This window comes from Pieris rapae, chromosome 23, assembly GCF_905147795.1.
Source record: "Pieris rapae chromosome 23, ilPieRapa1.1, whole genome shotgun sequence".
NCBI classification, from domain to species: Eukaryota; Metazoa; Arthropoda; class Insecta; order Lepidoptera; family Pieridae; genus Pieris; species Pieris rapae.
Window position 1 is genome coordinate 2086953 of NC_059531.1, and position 26764 is coordinate 2113716.

Consider the following 26764-nt stretch of genomic DNA (forward strand, 5'->3'; position numbering starts at 1 on the left):
ACACGAAAGATTTATCAAATGGCATTTCATTTAAGTTATCTACTTTATGAAAGAATTAAAGTTTAATTTCATTAGAAAATTAATTGAACCATGAAACAAATATCGTAAATAGTTATTTGATAACATAATAATTTTGTTTTCTGTGAAATAGTTAAGAACCTGTGGAGTGCAGTCAACAGTGTATAAATCATAGTCTGTGGTTGTAATCTTTGCTTGCCGTAATCAGTTCAGCAGCTTTTTTTAATCAGTGACTTATGTTTATATATTTCGAAAAATAAATATTACTTTGAAGGAGACTTTATATATACAATACAGTTAAATATAATTGCTAAAATGGGTGATCCGTGTCAAGCTTGTCTTACAAGAGTACCCCATGCTACTTTAATAGCCACTATAATGTGCTGCTTGGGCGTGGGAGTGTTTTGTGGAACGATGTACCGAGGTTCAGCACTGTCTATATTAATGTTTGATGAAGTTTTTCACTTTCGCCTAATATGGATCGAGGCTCTTCAAATGATATTTATAGTTGGGAGTGCATGTATGGCCGCTTTAGGATTCATGCTCCTTTGTCTAGGATGCCTTACCACAGGTGCCACGAGACAAAGAGTTTATCGAGCTTGGCGAGCTAGAGTCGGCGGAAGGATCTCTTGCGCAATTTTCATGATAATAACCTACATTTTGACATTTACTTGGATCATATTACTTGGTTTCCTCGTGATAACTACATTCTTATTTACAATTTTTTGGAATCTTTGTTCTAAACCAGGAAACATTGAATTATCAACTTGCATAGATTTTACACAGTTTGATTTTATGTTTCCCGCTTCAGTTAAACAAGAAGATATGAAAATCTGTGAAGCTCACAAAATGAAACTATTTTGCAAGGACTATGTTGAGAAAGCTGAATTTATGTTTATTCTTGCTATGGTGTCATGCCTTCTAGTTATACTGAGTTTGGTACACTATCTGATGTGTTTATCTGCTAACTATGCACACATAAGGGATCATGAGAAATTCCAGGAGTTACAAGAATTGCAATACCTCACAAACCCAAACCTACATGCCTCCAAAGACAGATTCTAGTATATGGCCCGTGCGCCATTACTGCGCTCCCTTGAGGCAACTACTAAAATGTGACAGAATGATTGAGAAAAAATGCCTACAAAATCCTGTGTTCATCTTATGAAAATATAAAAAGACTGATGTATGGTGAAGATGATGATTCAAATTATTGTCACATATCTTATTTAGACCACTGTGAATTGTTCAAATTTGACATTCCGTTAACATTAAGGTAATTTGTTATATTTTACATTATAGGGAACCTTAAGGTCTTATTATAAACATACTAAAACTTAAATAAGTAAATTATTATATCATTTTCAGTAAACTAGTCCCTTAAAAGAATATTGCCCAAAGGCAGACATAGACATATTCTTCTTTACTATTGCATAGATTCATACCGGATACACTTTCCTTTTAATAATCAATTATGCCAGACTGATATTTTCTTAAAAGGTTTGTACTGTATTTAATATTGAGACAATAGTTAGATGTGACAACATGTACATCTTTTTCTAGTATGTTTATGATTAAGACTGCTAGTTTAGATAAGTTTAGTGTAGCACAAATAACATATTAAGAGTAAGTAGCACTGATTATCCAGTAATTATTTAAGGTTTACCTTAGAAAGGTATATTGTACAAATATGTATAACAGCTAAATTGAAAATGATTAAAGTTTGTTAAGACTGAGTGGCAGACTTGATTATATGGTAGCTAAATAGATTTGAAGTTACATGGAATTGTTGTAGATTGAGATTTAAAAGAAATTACTAAAAATTCCATATTGCCTAAATTAAAGTTAAAAAATAAATAATTTGTTTCTTTTTACAATAATCAACTAGTAATCAACATTAGATAAAACAGTTTGTAGGTAAAAATCTTTAAAAAGTATTAATCCCACATTCAAGTTACCAGTGCTACATTATTTTGATCATATCTGTAGTGACACATTTGATTGATCAATATTTGTATTTTCATGCAAACATGGTTGAAAAGACAACAATGCAATAATAATAATTATATCAAATTGATGCATCATTGACTGACTCATGAGAGCAGGGGTTGGAAAGTCTTAACAATCTTACTATTATGGGATACTATCTGTGTAGTTTTACTCTTGTTAATTTGCTGGTATCTTTATATTATGTAGTCTCCTCGATACATAGACTATCCCACAAGTTGTATGTCTAGTAACCCTTAAGTCTTTAACTCATAAAGCAGAGCAATGCTATTTCAATCAAAATATTTCCATGCTAAAAAACACAAATATATTTGTTGGAGATTTTGTCTCAATTAACAAAATTTTTCAGTCTTTACCTTATGTTATGATATGATTTGTATAGAGAAGTCATTGATAGTACTAATATATGTACAAGTTTTCAGAAATTGAGTACAATTATTTTTTACTGTATCCACTTAATAACAATTACATATAAGGGTATGATATACAGATTAAGGGTATGTTTCACAATGTCCAGATAAGTTTTAAATAAGCTATTTATTACTACATAGGTAGGATACATTATTGTTGAGTTTCACTACTCAGATAGCGCTATATGTCATGAATCCCTAAGTCTCTTATTCTGAACTTTTATCTTCAGAATAATTTATTTGTTGCATAGCTATTTGGTAATTTATCCATACACTGTGAAACAAACCCTTAGAATGTCAATATAACTATGGCTTCTGTACAAAGCAAAAATGTGCTGTTATACATAAACTAGAAATTACTCATAGTAATGACTTCAAATAAATGAGATATTTACACAATTGGTTATAAAGTATGTTAAACTTTGTAACTATGGTAACAAACAATTCTTTCTTTAATCCACATTTTGTAATGAAAACCTAACCTAACATTGTTCACTACCTGTTATGGTAGAAATAAAACTTATATAATTTTATATCTGTATTTTATATTGCATTTAGTTTTCTGTGGCATTACATGTGTAAATCTTAATGAAGTTGCCAATTACTTGATGAATTAGTCTGAGTAATACTGATAATATTAATAGGCAACAGTTGGATAAAACCATTGCCTACTTTAAATGTTTTATAAAATTTATATCCAGCCAGCATTTTTAAAAATAGGCTCTAGCAATTAGTGGAATATGTACAAAAAGAACAGAACGAACTGTTAAATTTCTTTAATGGTGCAAAATCTATGGAAATTCATTTAATAATATTTATTGTTTAAGAAGCATTGAATATTTTATATGAATTTTAAAATGAAGATCCAGTGAATCATTAAATTGATAGCAGTAAACTTGACACTTCAAAATGGCGTTAGCGACGAGAAATTGGCTTACGGTAAAACTTATGTTTGCTGTGTTTAAGAAATAATTGTTGTTCTGTAGAATTGTGTCTGATTTATTCTTTAATTGGACGACGTTAAATTTTTTACCCGGAATCGAATTTGTTGTTACCAGTATTGTGCGAGACTTTTTATTAAATTGTTTTCTTATGACGAGTCATTTTGAAATATAATCAGCTGTTTATTGGGACAGGGGACTTGATAACGACAAGTCGACAACATTAATATTTTATTTACTAAAGTATTTTTATGGCTTATTGTACGAGCTTCCACTGGATGGCGGGCCTAGTACCATAGGTAATTTTGTCACATGCTCAATTTCAAAATGTATCAATTTAGGCCTAACTAAGGCCGAGGGCTCATCAGCCATGGCCCAAATCTGAAGAATTTAGCATAGCTAAAAAATTTGATTGTTTTTTTTAAAAATCTGTATGACAATAAGCTTATATTTTTTGTACTTCTGTAATTTATACCCTGTATGTTAGTTCAAGCACTTGCTTTGTAATAAGCGTTTTATTAAAATGTTCACTTTGAATTGATTTTTTAATTGTATTAATTCAAAAATAATAAGAGCACTAACACATCGCATAACAGGAATAATAAATTAAGGATAAAATTAATAAAGACAGACGGCATTCATCAAGCATCATCTTCCCTGTTTAGGTCTAAATAACAAGGTAAACTTCAGGCAAAAAAGAACAGGTAAAATACTCCTTTATCTGAGCATTATGGTTTATTTTGTCCGCCGTTCCACAACTGACCGTTTTTCAAGACAGTTTTTGCCGCGCACCACCAGTTAGTGAATGAAGTATTTCCGAACGAATTCTTAAAAGCATTGAGAGTGTCCATGGGCGGAGGTATCACTTAACATCAGGTGAGCCTCCTGTCCGTTTGCCCCCTGTTTTATAAAACATAAATGTTGTTCAGTCCTTTTCCTTTATATTCTTCCCCCACGGCTAACCTTGTATTCCCAAAACCTCACCCTTGCTTCTCTTTCCATAGGGGTTCACCTACTTTGTCAGTTTTTCTCTTTCTTCCCTTACAATATGTCCCGTGCATTGCCACTTCAGTCTTGCATGTTGTTCCATTTAGTTTTATTTTTTAATTAAACCAGATTTGCAGCTGCTGTGCATGGCATGGTGGAATAAATGTATTGTAAATCTTTATTTTATGTTTCATAGACACGTGACCGTCTTTCATTACGTCACTAAGAGCCGAAAATCTTAAAAACATCTTGAAGCATCTGCAGGCTTACCCCATAATAGCGATATTATTGAATCTAGAATCCATCATTGAAATTCCTAATTTGTTGTCAATACTCCTTAGCGAAGTTAACCAACATGGCTGGAAGTTATGGATTGGATATCACCGGAAATCAATAACTATTTCTCTGACACTATTGACGTATTTATATGTTCGTAGAGTGAATTCACCGTATCGATATTGTGTGTTTAATATTAGGCACTTATATGCTTTATTTTATTTTTTCTCGACATTATCATATTGGCATAGTCTGTAAGGTATACATATATATATAGGTATGTATTTCATATATGTATCACAATTATGGAGGCAAACTTCCTTGGATTGAAATGTAGGCACAATTAAAGCAATAATTATAGAAAATATTACCAGAACTTTATGAAAATTAAGAGTAATTTGGTGTCGCTGAGGTCACGACACATTAAAGCTCATTAAACCTGTTACTGCTTAATGACGTTATTATTAAATGCCTGACATGCATCACGCATTGACGTAGGTAAATGTAACCTTAAGTTCGTAGAATCATTAATAGGCTATTTGATAAGACTTCAAAAACTATTTTAAATCTACAAGTGACGAGAACCTAGATATTATTTTGAGTTCAGTTAAATATTGTCTTTAATAATTCAACTTAAACATAATTTCATGAACCCGCCAAAAGTTTTTGCAGGCAAAATGGCGTCGCACGCTGTCAACTAAACAGACGTCAAGTTTTTAGGATCTAGTTGTTTTTGTTAATTGTTATTCAGGGATTTACAATATGACGTAGATAGTCATAATAGTGTATAAGTGTAGCGAAACGTACATTCTTCGGCGACAATAACTGCGATGACCTTGCAATATTAATAAGTTCTCAATAAGCCATTGCCTCCCAGCAGTGGCCAAAACAAGGCCGTTTTAAATATATAATATAACAAAACTAGTAACAACTAAATTAGTATTTTTAATAATCTGTCTCGGTTTATCAGCGTAAACAATTTCACAAAAAGCGAATATTAAAATACTTAAATGTCTGTTAGTAATCATAACAATCAAGTATACAGTATTTCAATTTTTTTAAAATTACATTTCCTCGCTTTGGGGTTACCGGTACTATCTCCCAGGCCCCATTTAAAGAGGGATACATATATTCTAGGGTGGGAAGTTGGGGATGGTGTTGGTGGGAATCGCTGATGAAGTGAGGTCAGCATTGCCTATAAAAAGCCAAATAAAACCATCTGCTGTGTTATGTAGTGGAACACTAATGTAAGCAGAACCCCGGCCAGTCCGAGTCATCCACGTCCTAGTCGTCCACCCTGGGACCTGCTGCAGCCACGCTTCCGCGTGCCCACTACCTAGAGCTGCAGCTGAGCTAAGGATGCAGGGCAAAAGGCGAGCATTCTGCGCCTTAAAACAGAATCTACTCACTAGGGAGGTAACCCGCATAAAACCGAGCTTGTCTGGAAGCTTTAAAGTGGCAGCCCCACTATCAGACTAGGGCACAGTGGGCTAATCTCCTGCTTGCCTGAAAAACAACGATTCAAGAAACTGAAACAGCGAGAAGAAACCGGACCGATCTTTTACCGACGACCTTTGGCATAAAATCACGGACACGAATTGCTTTTTGGAATGTAAAAACGCTTAGCACCGACACTCGACTAGCACAAGCAGAGACAGAAATGATTAGATACAATCTGCAAATACTTGGTTTAAGCGAAGTGCGCAGAAATGGTTTTGGTGAATTGAGAACGTCCAAAGGCCTAACTCTCCTATACTCCGGGAAGGAAAATGAGGATGATGACCTTGAATATGGCGTCGCTTTTCTCCTCTCTAACTCCGCAAAGAGGAGTCTTTTGGACTGGAAACCGATCTCAGACCGAATCATTTGGGCCCGTTTCAACTCAAGAGCCCGTAAGATCTCCATTGTACAGTGTTACGCTCCCACCAACACGTCTGCGGAGGACACCAAGGATGATTTTTACAACACTCTAAATGCCACACTTAAATGTATTAAGAAGCAAGACATTGTGATCGTCATGGGGGACCTTAACGCAAAGGTTGGAAGCGAAAACAGCAACTGTGAGCGTAGCATGGGCAAACACGGACTTGGAGCACGAAACGAGAATGGCGAACGGTTTATAGAGTTCTGCCAACAACATGACCTGACCATCGGTGGGACACTTTTCATTCATAGAGATGTACATAAATACACATGGAACTCCCCGGATGGCACCACGAAAAACCAAATTGATCACCTTGCTATCAGTTCGACCTGGCGCTCATCGCTCCTTGATGTTCGCAACCGAAGAGGCGCTGATATTGACAGCGACCACCATCTCGTTGTTGCCGAAATGCGACTTAAGGTTTCGATTGCGCGACCAGCTGGTGATCTTGGTAGGGCTGGAAGAAGGTTTGACGTCACTAAACTGCGAGATCCTGAAACTATGAACAAGTTCAGGCTTGAGCTCCGTAACCGCTTCGCCGGACTTCACAGTGACGATGACTCAATAGACGAAGAGTGGAAACGCATCAAAGTGGCCTACACAGAGACCAGCTCTTTCGTATTAGGTCACACTAAACACTCGCGCGAGGAATGGATTTCACAAGCCACTTGGCAGCTGATAAACGACCGTAGGGAACTCCACCTAAGACTGCTAGGAACCAACGACGAGCTACTACAAGCCGACCTCAGGCAGCAGTATCGACAGATTCGTAAGAAAATCTATCGCAGCTCGCGAAATGACAGAAGGTTGTGGGTTGACGGTATTGCTGACCAAGCGCAAATTGCAGCTAACACCGGCAACATGAGAGACCTATATAAGGCAACTAAAATTTTGGCAGGAAAGAGAAGTCAGCGTAAGAAGCCTCTAAAATCAAAAGGCGGTCAGCTCATTGTAACATCAGAAGGGCAACTGCGACGCTGGCGTGAGCACTTTCAGGAAACGTTTCGTCCCACAGAATTGCCCACTCCTGGTGTCCCGCAAGACACATCTCCACCACCCAGGCTACTTCACATCGATATCGAAACACCCACACGTGATGAAGTAGCGAGAGCGGTCATGGGGCTTAAGACTGGTAAAGCACCAGGTCTTGACTTGATAGCGGCAGAAATGCTAAAAGCGGACTTGGCTACCACCGTCGACGCGCTGACACCTTTGATTGGCAAAATCTGGACAAGCGAGAAGCTTCCGGAAGACTGGAATAGGGGCCTACTTATAACTGTGCCCAAAAAAGGTGATCTTAGCCACTGTAGCAATTGGAGAGGTATCACTTTGCTCTCAGTCCCTTCCAAGGTTTTTTGCAGAATTATCTTGGACAGGCTGTCTGGAGCCGTCGAGCCCCTCCTCCGCATTGAACAAGCTGGCTTCCGGCCTAATCGCTCATGTACTGACCAAATTAATACTCTTCGTATCATCCTCGAACAGGCATCAGAATGGCAGAGGGGGATTTATCTTACCTTTGTTGACTTTGAAAAAGCTTTCGATACGCTGAGTTGGAACAGCATATGGTCGCGACTCTCTGTCATTGGTGTCCCGCCAAAGATAATCAACTTAGTAAAGGCCAGCTATCAGAACTATTCTTGTAGAGTGACTCACAATGGCCTCGTCTCAGACGATATTCAAGTACACGCGGGCGTCCGACAAGGCTGCTTACTCTCGCCACTACTTTTCCTGGTTGTTCTCGACGGGATTATGCATCGCACACATCAGAGCAAGCGCCGCGGCATAGAGTGGGGATTAACCAACATATTGGAAGATCTGGATTATGCCGATGACCTATATCTGCTAAGTCACACGCACCGTGACATGCAATCCAAGTTAGACGACCTGGAACGCGAGGCGGGACTGGCGGGACTCAAAATCAACACCCGGAAAACTAAAGAAATGCGTGTTGGAGTTGATAACCGCACCCCATTGCGGATGGGAGGGGAGAGCGTGGAGATTGTTAAAAACTTTGTTTACCTCGGAAGCGTCGTGTCTGAAAATGGAGGTACAGAGGAGGATATCGCCTCACGCATTGCCAAGGCCCGAGCAACCTTTGCACAACTTCGGCCTGTATGGCAGTCACGGATGCTGACGCGTCGAATCAAGTTTAAAATATTCGGATCCAACGTCAAGTCTGTGCTGCTTTATGGATGTGAAACGTGGAAGGTCACCAGAGACATCTCGCACCGACTCCAAGTCTTCGTCAACCGCTGTCTTCGCCATATTCTGGGTATCTACTGGCCTGAAAAAATCTCCAACGAGCAACTTTGGGAACGCTGCCGAGAAACCCCGATCAGTCAGCAGCTCAAGAGGCGCAAGTGGAATTGGATAGGCCATACACTTCGAAGGGATCCCAGTCATATTCCCAAACAGGCGCTTGATTGGAACCCGCAAGGAAAGCGAAGGCGTGGCCGTCCCAAACAAACCTGGCGCCGTACAGTAGCGGACGAGGTAAAGAGAGCTGGTAGGACTTGGAGCGAGGTGAAGCACGAGGCGCAAGACCGAACGGGATGGAGGCTCGCTGTGGACGCCCTCTGCCCTACCTAGGGGTTATAGGACATAAAGAGACATATATTCTCCAAAGGGAACAAAGTCGAAGAATGTTGTTGGAAGTTGGAAGAAAGACTTATAATTTATTTATTTATTCCACTACATTATTCTACCTTAACAGTTACTACTAATTCGATAGAACTCCAAAATAATACCCACACCAAATATCCTACATAAAACATTAAAAAATTATACTTATATGCCTAAATCTTACTACTAACAATATAGCTAGCAACTAGTTTGTTACTATTGTAATTGATACAAATTTAATGAAGTGTGATATATATCATACAGATAATATAAGAATTGACTTTGACTAATGATGTAACATGTAAATAAAGATAAATTTGCGCGCCACTGTGTGTGGCAGAATATGCGAACGTTTTCGATTGTACCACCTTACCATTTTGTACCATATTGCAATAAATAAATTATTATTATTATTTAACTCTTGTGAAATCAGCCAATGTACAAACAAATAGGTCTACTTGAGTAGTTTATTATTTTCCACCTGCTTTGCGGCCGACCGATATATATTTATTTATTAATACTTCGTTGCAATGACATAATAGACTTGACAAAGTTCAATGAAATTTTCATCAATACTAATAATAATTGCCAATTACTCATGCTATATAAATTATTTTTAATGATTGTCGATTATGGCTTGATGTTTGTTCAAGAGATCAATTAAACTACCTGATACAATAAACAATTGTTATTTATGGAAGTATTTTCCATAGAAACTTGATTAATATATTGTGCAAACAAAGAAAACGCCAGCCCCAGTTTATAACCAAAGACTTCACGCAACGTAAAAACCCGAATGTATTAACTTACTGTAGTCTTCCACTCGCTGTATTAAAACCAAAGACAAAGGAAGGGAGATAATGAATACTATCAAAAAAGTTATGGCGGGAGTTATTTAACCTAACTTTAGTTAAGTTACATATAAATATTTAAGATAATTAGAATCGTAAAATGTAAACAACCATCGTAGATTTGAAGCTAATATTGAGCCGTTTAGTTTTTACCACACCCATCCAGTAGTGTACGACGAAGACGTTCTCTTTTCTTTTTTCAGAACCGGAACGCGTTCCAGTAGGTACTTTCTAGTAGACATATTTTTAATTTCAAAATTGAAAATTATATTTTAAATTTGCGAACTTGAAAAACTTTTCAAGTAACTAACACAGTATTTATCTTGATTTTGTGTTTGTTTCTTTTCCCTTTTTCAATCACATAACCATAATGTGTTCTATTTTCAAAAAATAACATACGAAAAAAATTTTTTTTTCTCCGACTGCGTTTCATTGCTTCTAATTTTACCAATACATCACTCATCAATTGTATTTTAACATTCTCATTTCCGTTAATGTCCAATAACATAATTACATAAGTGTCATTTAGATTTATGAACCCTTAAATAAGCCAAGTTATATATCTTCAAATAAAAACCGTTACCGTCCTTAACTCTGGTTTACTATTAGTTCTTTCTTCAGAAGTTTTTAATCAAACTTTTCCATAGTCATAAATCGATGACGTGCGACTGGGGAAACCACACAAAACATTTGTATATCATATTTTCTAAAAACGAAAGATTTTGGATCTATAAAGTATCACTTATTCCACGTCATTAAATTTGAACCTGTAGGCATCTCTCATCGGCAAAGAAGACAGAGGGTGTAGGCCGAGAGAAAAAGCCGGCGTTAAAATCTCTCGGTACTCTATTAAGCAAATCATCAAACAATACTTAGTTTAAAACAAATATAAAAAATTAATTAGAAAGATTAATTCTAACGTTCATAGGTCTAGAACCAATTCCAGGACCTCAAATTAAAACGCATTAAATGATTAGGTAATAGGTTGACAAGCACTAAATAAAATATGGCGCCGAAGCTAAATAACATTTATGTTTTTTACCGTAATGTTGCGAAAATATTTTTGCGCTTTGACGTCATTAGTCAGGTGTAACTTGTATTTGAATGTATAATGTTTTATAATGACGTCACGGGTAATTCTGTTGTTTTTAATTTATGATGAGGCATCGTTTAAGAACTCGCCCCTAAGCTCAACAATTTATTTGATTTTAATTAATTGGCATTAGGAGTGTCTTTGGTAATTTATTTTAAGGATCACTTAACAATTCTACATACTTTGAGAAAAGCATAGTCAATAAGTCAAGTAATTAAAGCCATCGTTTTGAAACTAAAATGACAACGGGCTAGACAACTGATGAATCTACAGCAGTAAGCCAATGGCAGGGGCCACCTGGAAAAGAAGAATTGAAAGGCTAGAAAGGCTTGATGACTTGATGAAAACCCAGGAAATACTGATAGACAATTTAGGAGAATGTTGCCTTGGTCTATAAATTTTGGGTTGATCGTCCCTTTCTAATCACATTTTTAATTTAACTGTTAAATTATGACGTTTGACTGTCTTGGTGTAACTTGTAATTAAGTAAATAGTAACGGTACAGTTAAATTCGTTAAAAGATAAACATATTATATTTTATAATATAACTTTGTATTGTATGTTAAAAGTTGTTGAGTTGAGTTCTAAAATCTTCTTCATTGTAATATATTGTTCTAATGAATAAACACAGAAAGATGTGAATGGAAATGGTTGTAGCAGACCTTTGCCGACTGGCAAACAGATCTGCAGATATCAAGCAAGATCCAAATATTAGAATAGTTTTTTTTTCAACCTTCTAATATCTAATTTGACTTAATGTCCTATAACCCCTAGGTGGGGCAGAGGGCGTCCACAGTGAGTCCCAATCGCTATAATTACATATAAATATAACATCGCTTTTAATATCTAATTTAATATAATGATATTTGTTGTCATGTACCTATGTCGATCTGAATAAAAGGCTAAATTATTATTATATTATTTAATGAATAATCACATTTTTATTTTATTATTTGTAAAAGTTTTATTTTCATTAAGGATATGAATTTTAGTTTATGTTAACGAATGTAGAATTAGTAGTAGGTAGATACAAATAATCAAATGAAGCAAAATCCATTAAAAAGAAATGTGATTTATCTGACATTTAAATATAATTATTAGTATTTATTTAGCTTTAGAAAAATATAAAAATAAGTTTTTCTACTACTACTAATGTATTCGGTAGTGTGGTGATCAATTTAATAAAAGCTTACAAAGCTACTATCGGGCGGCGCATTAGGCGAATAGTAAATTTTAATTTTTATAATTAATTATAATCTATCATGGAAATAAGTATGTAATTAGCTTGTAAATTTTGTCACGTATCGTAGAATATATCATAACATATAATATCTACTGTATTAAATGTATTATGTATCAGTAAATAAATAGGAAATGTTCTATTGAGCTTTGACCAAAATCAAAACGCGCAAGGTGATCCTAACTCGTTTTTCGTCATTGAATATTTCATTAAAGATTTAGATGCCGTCAGATTCGTACGTAATTTTGATGTGAAAAAGTATTGAAATGTCGCGAAGTGTGGAGTCGCTTTTCTTGTGGTGAGTTTTGGTTTTTAATACATGTGATACATTTGTCCACAAATCGTCTATTTAAGTGAGGTTAATTTGAACTTTAAACAGAGAAGTTTAAATACAGGAGTGATATAGTGTATACTAATAATGCTAATAGGCTTTTGGAGTATTTATTTCTAATGTTGATGAATGGTACATTTGATACTGTTGAGATAATGACCAATTATGTGCGCAGTAGTGCAATCTATACATATATATTGAATAAACATAATATATATTACAACGAATAAACACCAAGAAAGATAATAATGGAAAAGGTTAGAGGAGGCCTTTGCCGACTTGCAAACAGATGCATATATTAAACCAGATCCAAATATTAGAATAGTTCTTTTTCTAACCTTCTAATATCTAATTTAATATAATGATCTTTGTTTATGTATGTACCTATGTTGATCCGAATAAAAGGCTTATTTAACTAGTGACCCGCCCCATCTTCGCATGGGTGCAATGCTGATGAAAAGCAGGTTTTTATTATGTATTGTTATTTCCGTCGCTGGAAAGCTCCGATAATATACGCGTTCGATCGCTGCTAAATAAGCTGTAATGGGCTGTATATAGATCTATATTAAATGAAGAATGTATTCAAGGTATTTAATTGGTTAAGGATTAATGCTGTATTGGTTAAAATCGCTTCGAAAATTAGCCATTATTTGTCGTAAAAAGTAAATGACAAAAAAAAGTTATTGTGGGTTATCCATAAGAGATATATACCATCACGGACTTTTCTGTAGACCTTTTCAATGTGTACAATACTTAGTACATTATTTTGATAAAACTCGCTGGGTTCAGCCTGCGTTTGCAATGTAGGTAAGCGGAAAAAATGTAATTATTTACGACATTAGAAACCTCAAAAATAACAGTATTTCTCCACTATTTAATGGATGTTATTATACATATAAACCTTCCTCTTGAATCACTCTATGTATTAAAAAACCGCATCAAAATCCGTTGCGTAGTTTCAAAGATTTAAGCATACAAAGGGACATAGGGACAGAGAAAGCGACTTTGTTTTATACTATGTAGTGATGAATAATCAATTTTAGTTACTCTCAAATTATACTCATACCCTGATGGAGCTATCCGACACAATGGATTGTCTGGGTATGTGTTTGACTAACTGTATGCTCACTACTTGCGGTAATTCGTTGGATTTTATATGGAACAAGGGGCAAACAGGCAGAGGCTCACATGTTAAGTGATACATGCTCATTCGTAAATTCCTTTGAACTAACGAGAAGTCCGAGTGGGTTGCCAGCATTTTTATTCAAAAATGACGTCCTCTGGCATTGAGAGTCCATGGGCGGTTATCATCAGTTGAACTTCATGCAAACCATGCTTCATGTAGCCCATAGTTCCTGGTATCCAAGGTTCTAAACAACATAAAACTCGATTCGACTCGGCAATTTTGTGAGCGTTGCTTGTATACTTATGAACGTTAAAAAACGGCGCCGTTATCTGTACAAAAAAAGCTTTACATCAGGTGACATTTAGGGTGGTTACAGACTAGCGTTTTTGGAAGCGCATGCAGGTATACGTGCAACTCGTATGCGCTTCTAAGCTCGTTTAAGTTCGCAGTTCGTAGACTGTATTAAATTTTCTCTACCTTGTTCAAATACATAGCCGTGAGTCGCGAAAATATGCCAGTTTACGCGCGTCCGTTTTTTTTGAGCGCGTATTGAAGCGCGCGTGTAATCGCGTATGGTGATTAATACGCTAGTTTGTAACCACCCTTATACATTCATATCTTTAATAATAAAAGCCCAAATCTCATAATTTCTATATGCTCTGTACACTCTGTAGGTCCAGTAGAGTTCTCTGTTTCAGCTTGTGTTCACATCAAAGGATCACCTTGGTAGAACACCCCACACAAATATAATATATAAGTATATATATATATATGGAAGAAATCGCTTTATAATGCCCGATGACTTAAGTAACATTTTTTTCTCTCTTGTTATTTTTATTGTATGTTCTTGATATGTTAAAGTTAAGATTATACAGTTCTTCAAAATTATTTTATTATACTTTTGTTGGGTTGCCTGACATCACTTAGTAGCAATCACGCGGGTTATCACTCCATTTTATTTCTTATTCTTTTGCAAATTCTCTTATTTGTAATATTTATTTATTTATTTATTTATTTATTCACACTTCGTTTCTAGAAAGAAACACAAATAACACAATATATATAAATTACATGGGATGCAACGGGCGGCCTTATCGCTAACAAGCAATCTCTTCCAGGCAACCCTAGTACGAATCTTTATTACATTAGTGAAACATCATTAACTTTTAATTAGTGAAACCTATTGTGGATACATCCAATGTGTTTATTTTATGTTATTGTTTTAACTTTATTTTTATTGTAAAGATGTAGGTATCTGTTTTGTTTCCAAATAAATAAGTATTAAATGCTTGTCTTCCACAGTGCTTTATCATTGTCTCAGGTACTAGTGATAAAGAGGAATTTTGTGGATATGTCTGTCTTGTATGGAATGTATTAATTTGACGTTTTACTTTTATTTTTTTACTATATAGAGATGTATCTGTTTAGTTTCCTTTATAAATAATACGAACAATAAAAAACTACGTGAAAACTACATAATAAAAAACTTTAGGAAAATGTGGGGTAACCAATAACCATGGATATCTAGCTTGCGTATCAGAATGATGTATATGGATAACGTTGGATTCTTCTGGCACAAATAGGATGATGCCTGGGGTTGATGGATAGATGGATGGATGATTGTTGGGACAATCAAATTGATTCATAAATATCTGTATATCATAATCATAAAGAACTGTTATTTGATTTATTCATTTGCCTTTACAAATAATTCTATCTTTGACTACTGGGAATAATTTAAAATGTTCGAAAATTCTCAATCAACAAAAACTTATTGTTTATTTGATAGTTTTAAGTACCGCAAAAAGTGCCCCATGACCCAAGCCTGCGTCAAGGTTTTACGAATACAGTCAGGTCTTCGTATTTTTTTATTTCAGTAAATGTTTAAAATATTCTCCAAATGATAATAATATGAACAATTGTTTTGTATCTTATGATTATTAGTTCTTTTGGTCGCCTATAGGTGGCGTGGCGTTAGCTATTAGGAATTGGTACCTACACTCTTTTCTTGTCATTTTGTCTACTGACATATGTGTATATAATCTGTGAAACAGTATACATATATTCAATACTTTCTATGTTTCTGTCAAAGCGATGTATCTGATGGTTTCTTCTTATTAAATAGAAGTCAAACCTGTACAAAAGACAATTAATTGTCTTTGTCTTATGACATATTATTGAAGTTATTCTCTAAGCTCTAGGTTCTAATTTATGAGAATAAATTTTCACGTTACACACCATCACAAAAAATCCGACACCCAGAAGTTAGCTATGGTCAACATTTTGGTCTTGCTATAAGTTTGTGTAGTTTTTTTCTACAAACGTAGAATAAGGCGAAAGATAAAAATTAAAAAAATATATACATTTTATCAAGCGAGGGAAATGTCAATTGTCAAAATCGTAGTATCTAACCTTTGTGGTTCATGTGGTTTAGGCTGTCCTTTCATAAATAAGTCAGGGTCTTTGACCTGTCAAAAAAAACCTCCAAAGTTTTAATGGTCATGAGACGAGGTCGTTTAGGATTTTTCAATATGATAGCGAAGTTATTTTTGGCTACCTAAGACTTAGGTCAATTATAATATACCTAACATAAAGTTATTCACTAATTAATTTTTTTTCAGTTTCCAGTTCCTCCATGCAAATGCATTTTTTAAGAATCACAGTCTTACTGCTAAGTATGACGGATCTGAAAAAGTATAGAATTTGACATAAAAGAGCCGTCTAAATAGAAATTTATAATACTATATTATGTAGTAGTTACTGAATTATATAGTTAAAGGTGTCGAATGCTAGTGCCGGGTTAGATGCATATCCCGACTAAAAACTAAACTATCATAGAAGGTAGTTTTCTTCGTCAGCTGCCATTTGTCCGTAAGACTGTAACATAATATTAAAAACAGGCACATACTTTAAATTTTGACAATTGACGTTAAAGTAGGATGACTTAAAATATAAGCTTAAGCATTTTTCTGAATCATTAATTTTTCTTTACCAGCGACGTGGATAATTTTACTACGATATATTATGTAATTTATTTATATTATGTTAATTTTTATATTGATGAAATTCATAATAAAATCAGTTGCGTAAATTTAAAGATACATACAAAGAAAGAAAATACTTTATTATACACAATAAAAGAATATTGAAGTAAAATAAAGTGCACTGGTCCCCCGTATTCTTGTATTGTTCCTCAATTAGAATATTTTCTGCATCAGCATAGGACATGCTAACAAGATGTTGTTTGAGATTTTTACTGAATGAATGCAATGTGAGTTCTGAAATGTTGGTAAATTTTTTTTAAAGCAACTTGTTAAAGATGAACGGGCCTCGGAAGAAGAAAAGGCGTTGGGCGAAGAAATATATATGCAAAAAGCGATTTTTATTCTATATACCGAAAGAGTTGAACGCTATGCATAGGTACAGTTAATTGACCTCTGTGACACACAAACCATAAACAAGAAAGTTAGAACTTAGAACCAATCGCTGTTAAAACTTGTCTATCACCACGTTAACCTAATTAAAAACCTTATAATATATTAATTGCTAGACCTGACTTACGTTATCCTGTACACATCTTATTTATTTATTTAGATTGAAGAGAATAGAAAATGTTATTTATTTATTTAGTAATCCTACAGCTAACATAAATTATATATAATCACAAACAAATACACTGAAAATATAGCCAAAGGTTGAATACATGATACATTTTACTAGAAAAAGATTTAGAAAAATACAAACAAACAAAAAGTATTTAATACATTTAACTAATTGTGATTTAATTGATTTAACTAAGCCAAAATTGGTTGTGTTGTGTGATGGTGTGAAATTTAATAATAAAAACATGTTACTAATCTGAACTATTCTAGAATGCACTAATGAAAATTGGTCAACCCATTTATTGCATAGTACCGGTTTTGTCGGGAAAGATTCGATTATCTTATTAGTGGCATTGTTAATGATAATATCGGCACGATAAGCAAATGATCATGATGATATTAATTTATCCCCAAATGAAAAGGTAAGAAACATCAACCGATCAACTTCAAAAATATCGACTTTTTCAAACAATTCCGTGTATTAAAATGTAGCATAATGCAAAACACACCGACACCTTTATAATAATAAGCAAAAACTACAAAAATAGCCACTGCCTCGTTTTTCATCTTATATATAAAATTCTTGTGTCACGGTGTTAGTAACCGAACTCCTCCGAAACGGCTCGACCGATTCTCAGGAAATTTTGTGTGCGTATTGGGTAGGTCTGAGAATCGAACAACATCTATTTTTCATCCCCCTAAATGTTAAGGGTGCACCCCTAAATTTATTTATTTATTTTTGAGACAAAATTTTTCGTTTATATTTTTTTACGATACACCATCCAAAATTCATGCAACCCTAAAATTTCATCCCTCTACAATCATCCCTTATGTTTTTTTTGTTAATTATAAACTTTAATTTTTTGGCACAAAAACTAGTTTAACTATAAATTTATTTAACCATATCATTAGTATTTATTATAATTCAACTTTTCCTTATTATGTTCATGATTACCTCGGCTTTTTGTTTCTTTAAATGAAGATTCAAATTTATTTATAATTAAGCCATTTGAAAACATTCTAATAGCAGTATTTTAGTTAGGATGACGCCATCAATATAGAAAAAGAAGATAATATAGAAGTCTTTAGGCAAAATTCAATTGGGTATAAATATGTATGTCATTGGGTCTGTTCTTCACCAATATGTCTCTCAATTTAGCGAAGTTGTCAAGTTTAAACTGGAAAGAAAATATAATTATTAACATTATCAGAATAAGTTAATTTATTTTTATATTTAAGTAACTTATGATTACGAGTTATATGTTGTTTTGTATTATCTTATAAAAAAGGGTTTTTTTATCAAGAATTCACTTCGATATAGGTATTTATTTTTGGAAAACACATTTATGAACACTTAACCCATCATTTTTATAAGTTTAACAACATTAACACTACATTTATGAAGCAAAGTTACTACATTGATGTTGTTGTTTAAATTGTTTAATTTAATTGTTTTAATTCTCAGAAACTGCAATCGCGAGCCCTCTGGCATTGAGATTGTCCATGGGCGGCGGTATCACTTAACATCAGGTGAGCCTCCTGCCCGTTTGCCCCCTGTTCTATAAAAAAAATTGTTGAAAGGTCGTGATGCTGTCCACGTATACTTGTCTATGATGCACTGCATCTGAATTTGTATTTGTGTTCTTTTTACTTTTGATGTGCGCTGTCATTATGAATTATATTTTCTGATATAGAAGTAAACAATGTTTTCAAGTATTATTTACGTTTTAACTAATTGCTATAACCTCTAGTCAAGTGGACTCGAAAATAATATTCTTTAAATCTAAAACTAAAAACCTTTAAAAATATAGTAACTAAAATATATTATAATAATAATTAAAATGACATTTTGTAAAAATTCAGATTTTGATAGCTCCAAAAATTTATTGTGTGTAGTGAGCAGCGTTGGCCTAGTGGCTTCAGCGTGCGACTCTCATAGCTGAGGTCTTAGGTTCGATCCCCGGCTGTGCACCAATGGAGTTTATTTCTATGTGCGCTTTAATATTTGCTCGAACGGTGAAGGAAAATATCGTGACGAAACCGACATGTCTTAGACCCAAAAAGTCGAGGACGTATGTCGGGCACTGGAGGTTAATCACCTGCTAACCTATAAGATTAAAAAAAAATGATAATGAAACAGATTCAGACATCTGAGGCCAAGACCTAAAGAGGTTGTAGCGCCACTGATATATTTTTATAAATTTATTTACGGAGTCATGTAAATGTTAGTGTCAACTTACATAGCACCAGAAAACTTTGTTTAAAATATAACAAAACCATAGTTTTTTATTAAATTATATACATTCAAATTTATTGTTATTGATGAATTATTAAAAACTATTATTAGATTTTATTTATCATTATAGAATCACCCGTTTGACAGTTAAATTTCAAAACTTATGTACATAGAAACCTCAAACAAAATTATCGTTATTTCGTTCGGCCTGGATATTTCAATGCGTTTCAGTTCATCATATTAGGAGGTCATGTTACAAGAAAATGCTATTGAATTTTGAAACCTCATCAAGTGGATTCTATTTAGAAAGCTCATGGTAGGTCCCATTTTAAACAAATGAACCACTATTCCATTTTTTTTTAATTCGAATTTCCCTTTTTCATTTATGTGTTTAAAATTTACTTACTGTTTTTCAGACCACCCATTTAATTTTTTATGTTAAAAATTAAATTATTAAAAAAAAATATGTATGTTGGCCCACGCCCCACAGGGAGGCGAAAATTATTAAATTTATTGGGAATTTGAATTTCTCTTTTTATTTATATGTTTTGAAAATTTACTTAATATTCATAACGCCTATCATTTAATTTTTCAAGGCAACCCTAGTACGGAAATATAAATAATAATGGTGAATAATTGAATAAATAAAAATAAAATTACAGATAACAGCATAACAGTACTAACATCTAAAAAAAATACTAGTTAATTAATAAAACTTAATTCATAGTAATAATAATAAGTTGAATGGTCATTATAAAACAATTATCTTAATTGAAATCATCGTGATACGATTTTGTCATGTTTATGTGAAATTGTTTTACACTGAGTAAATCTTAACTTGACAATTCAATGGGTTATATATCGTTTTATGTTATTATTTATAGACCGAAAACTGAATGCACGGCCACAGCCTTGAAAATCGTTGATTTCTTTCTTAAATTATATAAAATAAACTATAAATTGTATGTTAATCACCAGGTGCAAATATTTTATAAATTTATTGGAATATATTCAGATTAAAAATGTTCTATATGTATTTGTTGTCGTTATAGATAACAAAGCCTTATAAATCATTTCGTATTAAGTATAACGCAAATTATGAATTACCTGTGACAATAAAAATGCTGGCCGCTAATACAAATCTTAAAAATAAAATTCATTTGTCACATTGGAAATTTTGAAAAAAGAACGTCGGTATTTGAAATTAAATCTACCCGTTGACAGACTGCTCACCAAATCTCTAACCTTACAATAATGACGTTTATGCTAATGTCGAATTACATATTCAATAATTCGAATGACAGTGTAATCGGTGAAGTGGAACAATAAGTTTGTGTGATTTTTTTTGTAAATAAACTGTGACGCGTAAAAATGTTCCGCAATTGGTTTTCTCGATTCTCGGACGTATCTTAGTTCTATCTGTACCTTCACAACGCACGGCCATACAGAGGTAAGATAATTTTAAATTTCGAATGACGAACCGGTTTTGTGCGTCTAAATTTTTTTGTGATAATGTCGTGTATATAAAATTTTTATGTGATAAACGTGGTGTGATATCGGTTTTACAGGTGATAGTGATGTGCGTTAGTATCGATTTTCAAACGGAAATTGAGTATCCCATAAATATGGTCGTAATTTGACGTTTGATGCGTGAGTATAAGTGTGAAAAATTAATACAAACACAAATATGTATATTATTAAAATTAAATAGCTGCTGAAACAATCAAAAATATATATTCTATTAATTAACTAAATTTCAATCAACACACGCCACAGAGTCCAATCTTTTTAAATGTGTTTTAATTTTCTTTTTATTAATGTTTAATTATTATTACATTTATTATAGGTTATTTTAAATACTGTTTGTTTGTTATGATTAATAATAATGTTATGATGTTTTATATTTTTATATCATACAAACTTTGCCCCGTCCTGTTTGCATATAAAACGTTTTTAGTGTTATTAAAATTCAAACATATATATAACAATAAAACATTTTATATTACTTTAAAGGATCCTAGATTTTTTAATTAACTGTTGCACACAATTCTCATACTATATGCGGTTTAATAACACATATAAGTAAGAATTTTTTTATTCTGTTAATAATAAAAATACAATATTTACACAATTTTTACAATTTATTAATTCATAACATATGTTCTATAATAATTTTAAATCACACATTACAAGAGGGCTCGCGATTACGTTGCCGGCCTTTTAAGAATTTGTACGCTCGTTTCTTGAAGAATCCTAAATTGAATTGAACAAATTCTTATTATACCTAATTTTTGATCCAATTTCTTTTTTTTTTCAATTTTTTTTAAAGCAAGTAGGTCGTGCACAGATACACCATCTCTGCAGTAAAAATGCATTGCTATCGCCGACACTATAGAACTGGTAATTTCTGAATCTCTAAAAATTCCTCCTAAGACCTTAATCCCGTCTGCAGTATTACTGAGATCTCCTGGGTATTTGTGAGCCTTCTGTCATTAGCATGTAACAGGTGACCCTGCTCGTTTTTAGTTCTATAAAGTATAGAGTAATAAAGAAAAATAAATGAACAAGAAACAGCTAAAACAGAAATATGGTCGGCTGTTAATAAGGCTAGAACAGGCGTCTCCAATAGACCGCTCATTTCGCAGGTGGGTTTGCGGCCGATCGTCCAGTTGTTTTCTTTCTCAGATATCCGTGCAATTTCCGAAGGTTGTTCATACAAATTGTAGCAATTCATTTTAAATGTGACTTATACGTAATTTCCCATGACTATAGGTGACGTAAACTTGTGGAAATTATCGGAAAGTTCGCGGTCAGGCCTCATGATAGGCTGGAATTTTTATATTTATTCTTTTGCTGGGTTTGCTTTATTTATTTATTCATATTACGTTGCAGTACTTAAAATACTAATAAAAGAAATACAAATAACATAAACAATGTTCTTATTAATACTTTATAACATTCTAATCAATCTTAAAGTATTTAATATATTAAAATAATTATATTAAAATAAATAAATAAAAACGTTTATTTTGGAACATAAGATCATCTAGGTATCACTTATTCCACTTCAATCAATTCGAACCTGTAAATTATAATAAACTAGCCTTTTAATGAAATAACTAAAATATATTATTAAAAGGAGTCCCTTTAGGGGAGGTTCAGAAGATACTGGCAGCATGCCCCCTTTGAATAGCTAGGCTAAATTTTTGTTCGTGGTAGCGGCCACCAGCCGTTTAGGAGTATTACGAACACATGCACATATGATATACTATATGTATATGTATATATACATATTAATATAAACATGCACAAGAGATATATACGAACGGTTTATTTGCTGTATATTTAAATAACCTAGACAATTGCAGCGTCATCTGCGGGGTTGATATTTTGTGAAACTAAACCATGCAGGGTGTCACCCAAACGCATAGAAAATATTTATTCAAATCGGTCCAGCTGTTTAAGAGTTTTATAATCTATGGTAAATAGTAATTAAAATTCATATTCCAAAAAACTGGTAAATTCGGTGAAATCAGAAAAATAGCGGCTAAAAAGGTAATTACTTTAAAAAGCGGTGTTACGCTCCGTAATTACTTGTAAAGTGTACCGGTTTGAAGTAGAAAAATTTTCTAGAAGGATCCAAAATTATTAAAAACGTTTTCCTAGTTTTTTAAATTAAAATTAGATTTCTTCTACCTTTTGAGATCTGGGCCTCATATTCCTCAGATCTGTATCTGTTTCATGATCTGTTAATCTAATAGGCAAGTAGCTCAGCCTCCTGTAAGTGTCACACGCATTTGTATAAAGCCGGTTTTCCTTCACCGTTCGAGCGAATATTAAATGCGCACATAAAAGTATAATCCGGGATTAGTATAAGCCGGGGATCGAATCTATGACCTCAAGGATGAGCGTCGCACACTGAAGCTAAGACAACTGAAAGTAATCTGTAATAGGATATTTTTTATTTCACAAGAAAAATAATTCTACTGTAACAGTCATGTCAGAGAACTAAGTTTATTAATGTATTACAAATGAATTAATATTTATTCCAAATTAAATTTAAACACAAAAAGTTATGTTCTGATTATGAATAATAGAATACAACTTTTTTTCTGTCAATTGACAAACGACAATGTTGTAACTTTTTATGGCGGGAAAATGAAAATTATACAATTACAATTATAACAATAAATACGGAGTCAAATTGTATGGTTATACATAAAAGTTTTAATTACATTCACAAAAAACATATTTTATAGTCAAGGAAACGTTTTTATGTTTATACTACCAAAAATAATTAGATAATGACGAGATTTTTTAGCTTAATAACAAATTTCAGTAAGTAATAAGAATCACGCGTATTACGTTTACATTTTATTATATTAGTTTTATATACATATATTAGGAGCTTTTCAGTATTATATTGTATTTTACCTACATATGAGCAGTACACTTAATTTACAGACTTCAAAAATACCCAAAAAGGTTATCTTTCCACCGTCTAACTTTTTTGATTTTTTATTGTCTATGATTGTCACTTTTTGGCGCGATTACTTTTCTTATTCAACTAGTGTCAGCCAATAGTTTTGATATAAGCGACATTGCTTGGCAATTGTTATCTATGGTTTCAAGTTCAGCGTTATGATAAACTTTAATTATAAATAAAAATTACGGGAGTTATTTATCTTAATTAGGCAATTATTTTAAATCTGTCCCGGAGCTGGAAGCGCATAGTACTGATAACAGGGCTGATAAACGGAAATCCAGTCAATTGCTATGTGATACCAATAGATAGTGACGTTATTTGTGTTTGTCAAAGCCTCTATATTAATTCAGAAAATTAAAACCCTTGCGTTGTTCGTGAATTTGCAGTCCAAGAAAAAACGGTTTTATAGGAACGCTGTTGAATGTTATGAAATATAATTAACTTCTACAGAAGTTCTAGATAATATCTACAAGAGTGTCAGAAAATATGAGGAAGCTTTAGGTATGTAATTTTTTAAGGTTTACGGGTTGTCCCTGAATTCTCGTGTCACAAGGTTAGTTCACATACTCCTCCGAAACGGCTCGTCCGATTCTTATGAAATTTATTATGCATATTCAGTAGGTTTGAAAATCGCCTATTATGTTTTTTAATATTATATTATGTTAAAGTAGTAATAGATTGTTTTATATCCGTATATTATATGTTTAATATAGTATAATATATAAAATTATCGTGCCACGGTGTTTGTTTAAACTCCTGTGAAATGGCTCGACCGTTTTCCGTGAAATTTTGTGTGAAATCTAAATTTATTTATATTTTTCAAAGACATTTATTGTTTTTATTTTATATGATACAGCATACAAAAATTCATATAACCTTTATTTTCACTTCTCTACGATCAACACCTTTTTTATTAGGTATAGTGGATTGTAGTTAATATTATTGAACTTAAAAATGTTTCTAAAAGATAATTTAAATGGCAACTATGTTTGCCAGGCCAGCTAGTATATATACATACATAAGTTTTTATAAAAGTATAAGTAATACTAAACTGTTAAGTGATACTTTACAAACTTTAATTATCTTTCTCAATAAAAAAAAAATATATCAAACCAAATTAAAAATCAATTATTCATATAGGTAACATAATGTACACTTATGAACAAATATACATTAAATGCTGCTAATTTTACCTTTACTGCCAGTTCTCAAATCAAAACGGAACGCAAGAGAAGAACTGGCAATAAACTCTCCGCCACTCTTTTTAATCGACTACTAATTTAGCTACTATAACTCATCAAAAATCACGTGGAACCCGGATCCGTATTCAATTAACATTGAGATACACACGACCATGTATAGAGTTTACGATCACAAATCGACCTCGCAGCGACCTAAGATCTAGTAAACAAGGCCAAAGGTTCCGATCAAGACCGAAAATCACGGAAAATCTTGGTGTAGGCTGTCACCGGAAAGTTTTCAACGATAAGTTAATTAATGACAAATGGATTTTGTTGAATGTCCGCATTGCGTTGAATTAAAATTCGATTTGGTCAATCTGTGAACGCATAAGGCATGTCAATGTCAAATTAATGACATCACAACAAAGTATCGTAACTCTATTCTTCGTGCCTTCTCTATCTACATGACACTGGCGATGTACCTTGTACCCAGTTGGCACAAATAAAAGCCATTAAAAAAAACTCACTTATTTCACTGTCAAAATTTATTCAGTACTTAAGAGACCTTCCGTCTTAAGTTATAGCGTTACCGGGTTATCATATCATATTATAACATCTAGTGATCATATCAAAGATACAAATATGTTTTTTAAATATGTACATTTGCTCCCGTTGAAGTTTCTTTGGACCTCCAATTCTTTTACTCAGGGGCAACTCACCCATGAAAATGAGGGTCTTTTTTGGGCGTACCGTAAGAGCCTACGTGTCCTGCTACCATTTATAAAGTATCGTCAAAAAATTCTACATTACGATAAATGTAGTTAAAAATGGTTTAGATTTGGAACTTTCCAGTACTTTTTAAATATTTAGAATGACCTCAATGAAATTCGTTGGTATACCTAACGTGACCAAACGTCCCGTTTTGTCTAATTACGAGTCCCGGTGACCCCGAACTGTGTCGCAAAATTGTCACGTTTTCAGAAACCGCGTGACAATTTCAGCAGCAGAATATAAAAAAACGTGCCACGAGTTTCATTTCGTTTAAAATATTAGTATTACTAAATCATTTTGGATACCTACATTTTGTGATTCGTAACTTTTGAGGCAAATAACTTTTCCTAAATAAATGACTTAACTTTATTAATTTATTTATTGTATACATAATCTTACATAGACACAAACTGGACACAGTTTTATTTATTTATTCACACTGCGTTGCTAGAAAGAAACACGAATAACACAATACATATAAATTACATGCAACGGGCGGCCTTATCGCTACCAAGCAATCTCTTCCAGGCAGCCCTAGTAAGAAAAGAAAAGAAAAAATTAAAATTATTATTGCAAGAATTGCAGTTTTCCTATCGATCAGGGCGTCGAACATATTTAAATTATTAACTATGTTCTAAGTCTAGGCTCTGAATATGATTTTG

At 33.3% G+C, this 26764-nt stretch overlaps 2 protein-coding genes across 2 annotated transcripts in view; both read left to right on the forward strand.

The window, feature by feature from the left end:
• Nucleotides 1-200: 200 nt before the first annotated feature.
• Nucleotides 201-3913, forward strand: LOC111001089 (neuronal membrane glycoprotein M6-a). Its single transcript, XM_022270797.2, has one exon. It carries the CDS (start codon nt 334-336, stop codon nt 1081-1083), a length of 750 nt encoding a protein of 249 aa, XP_022126489.1. The 5' UTR covers nt 201-333; the 3' UTR covers nt 1084-3913.
• An 8657-nt stretch (nt 3914-12570) lies between these two features.
• Nucleotides 12571-26764, forward strand: part of LOC110999420 (multiple C2 and transmembrane domain-containing protein) — a 57655-nt gene continuing 43461 nt past the window's right edge. The window contains exon 1 of the mRNA XM_045633414.1: nt 12571-12667. Within this exon, the coding sequence (XP_045489370.1) occupies nt 12636-12667 (32 nt within the window). The 5' untranslated portion in view covers nt 12571-12635. The remainder of the gene's footprint in view (nt 12668-26764) is intronic.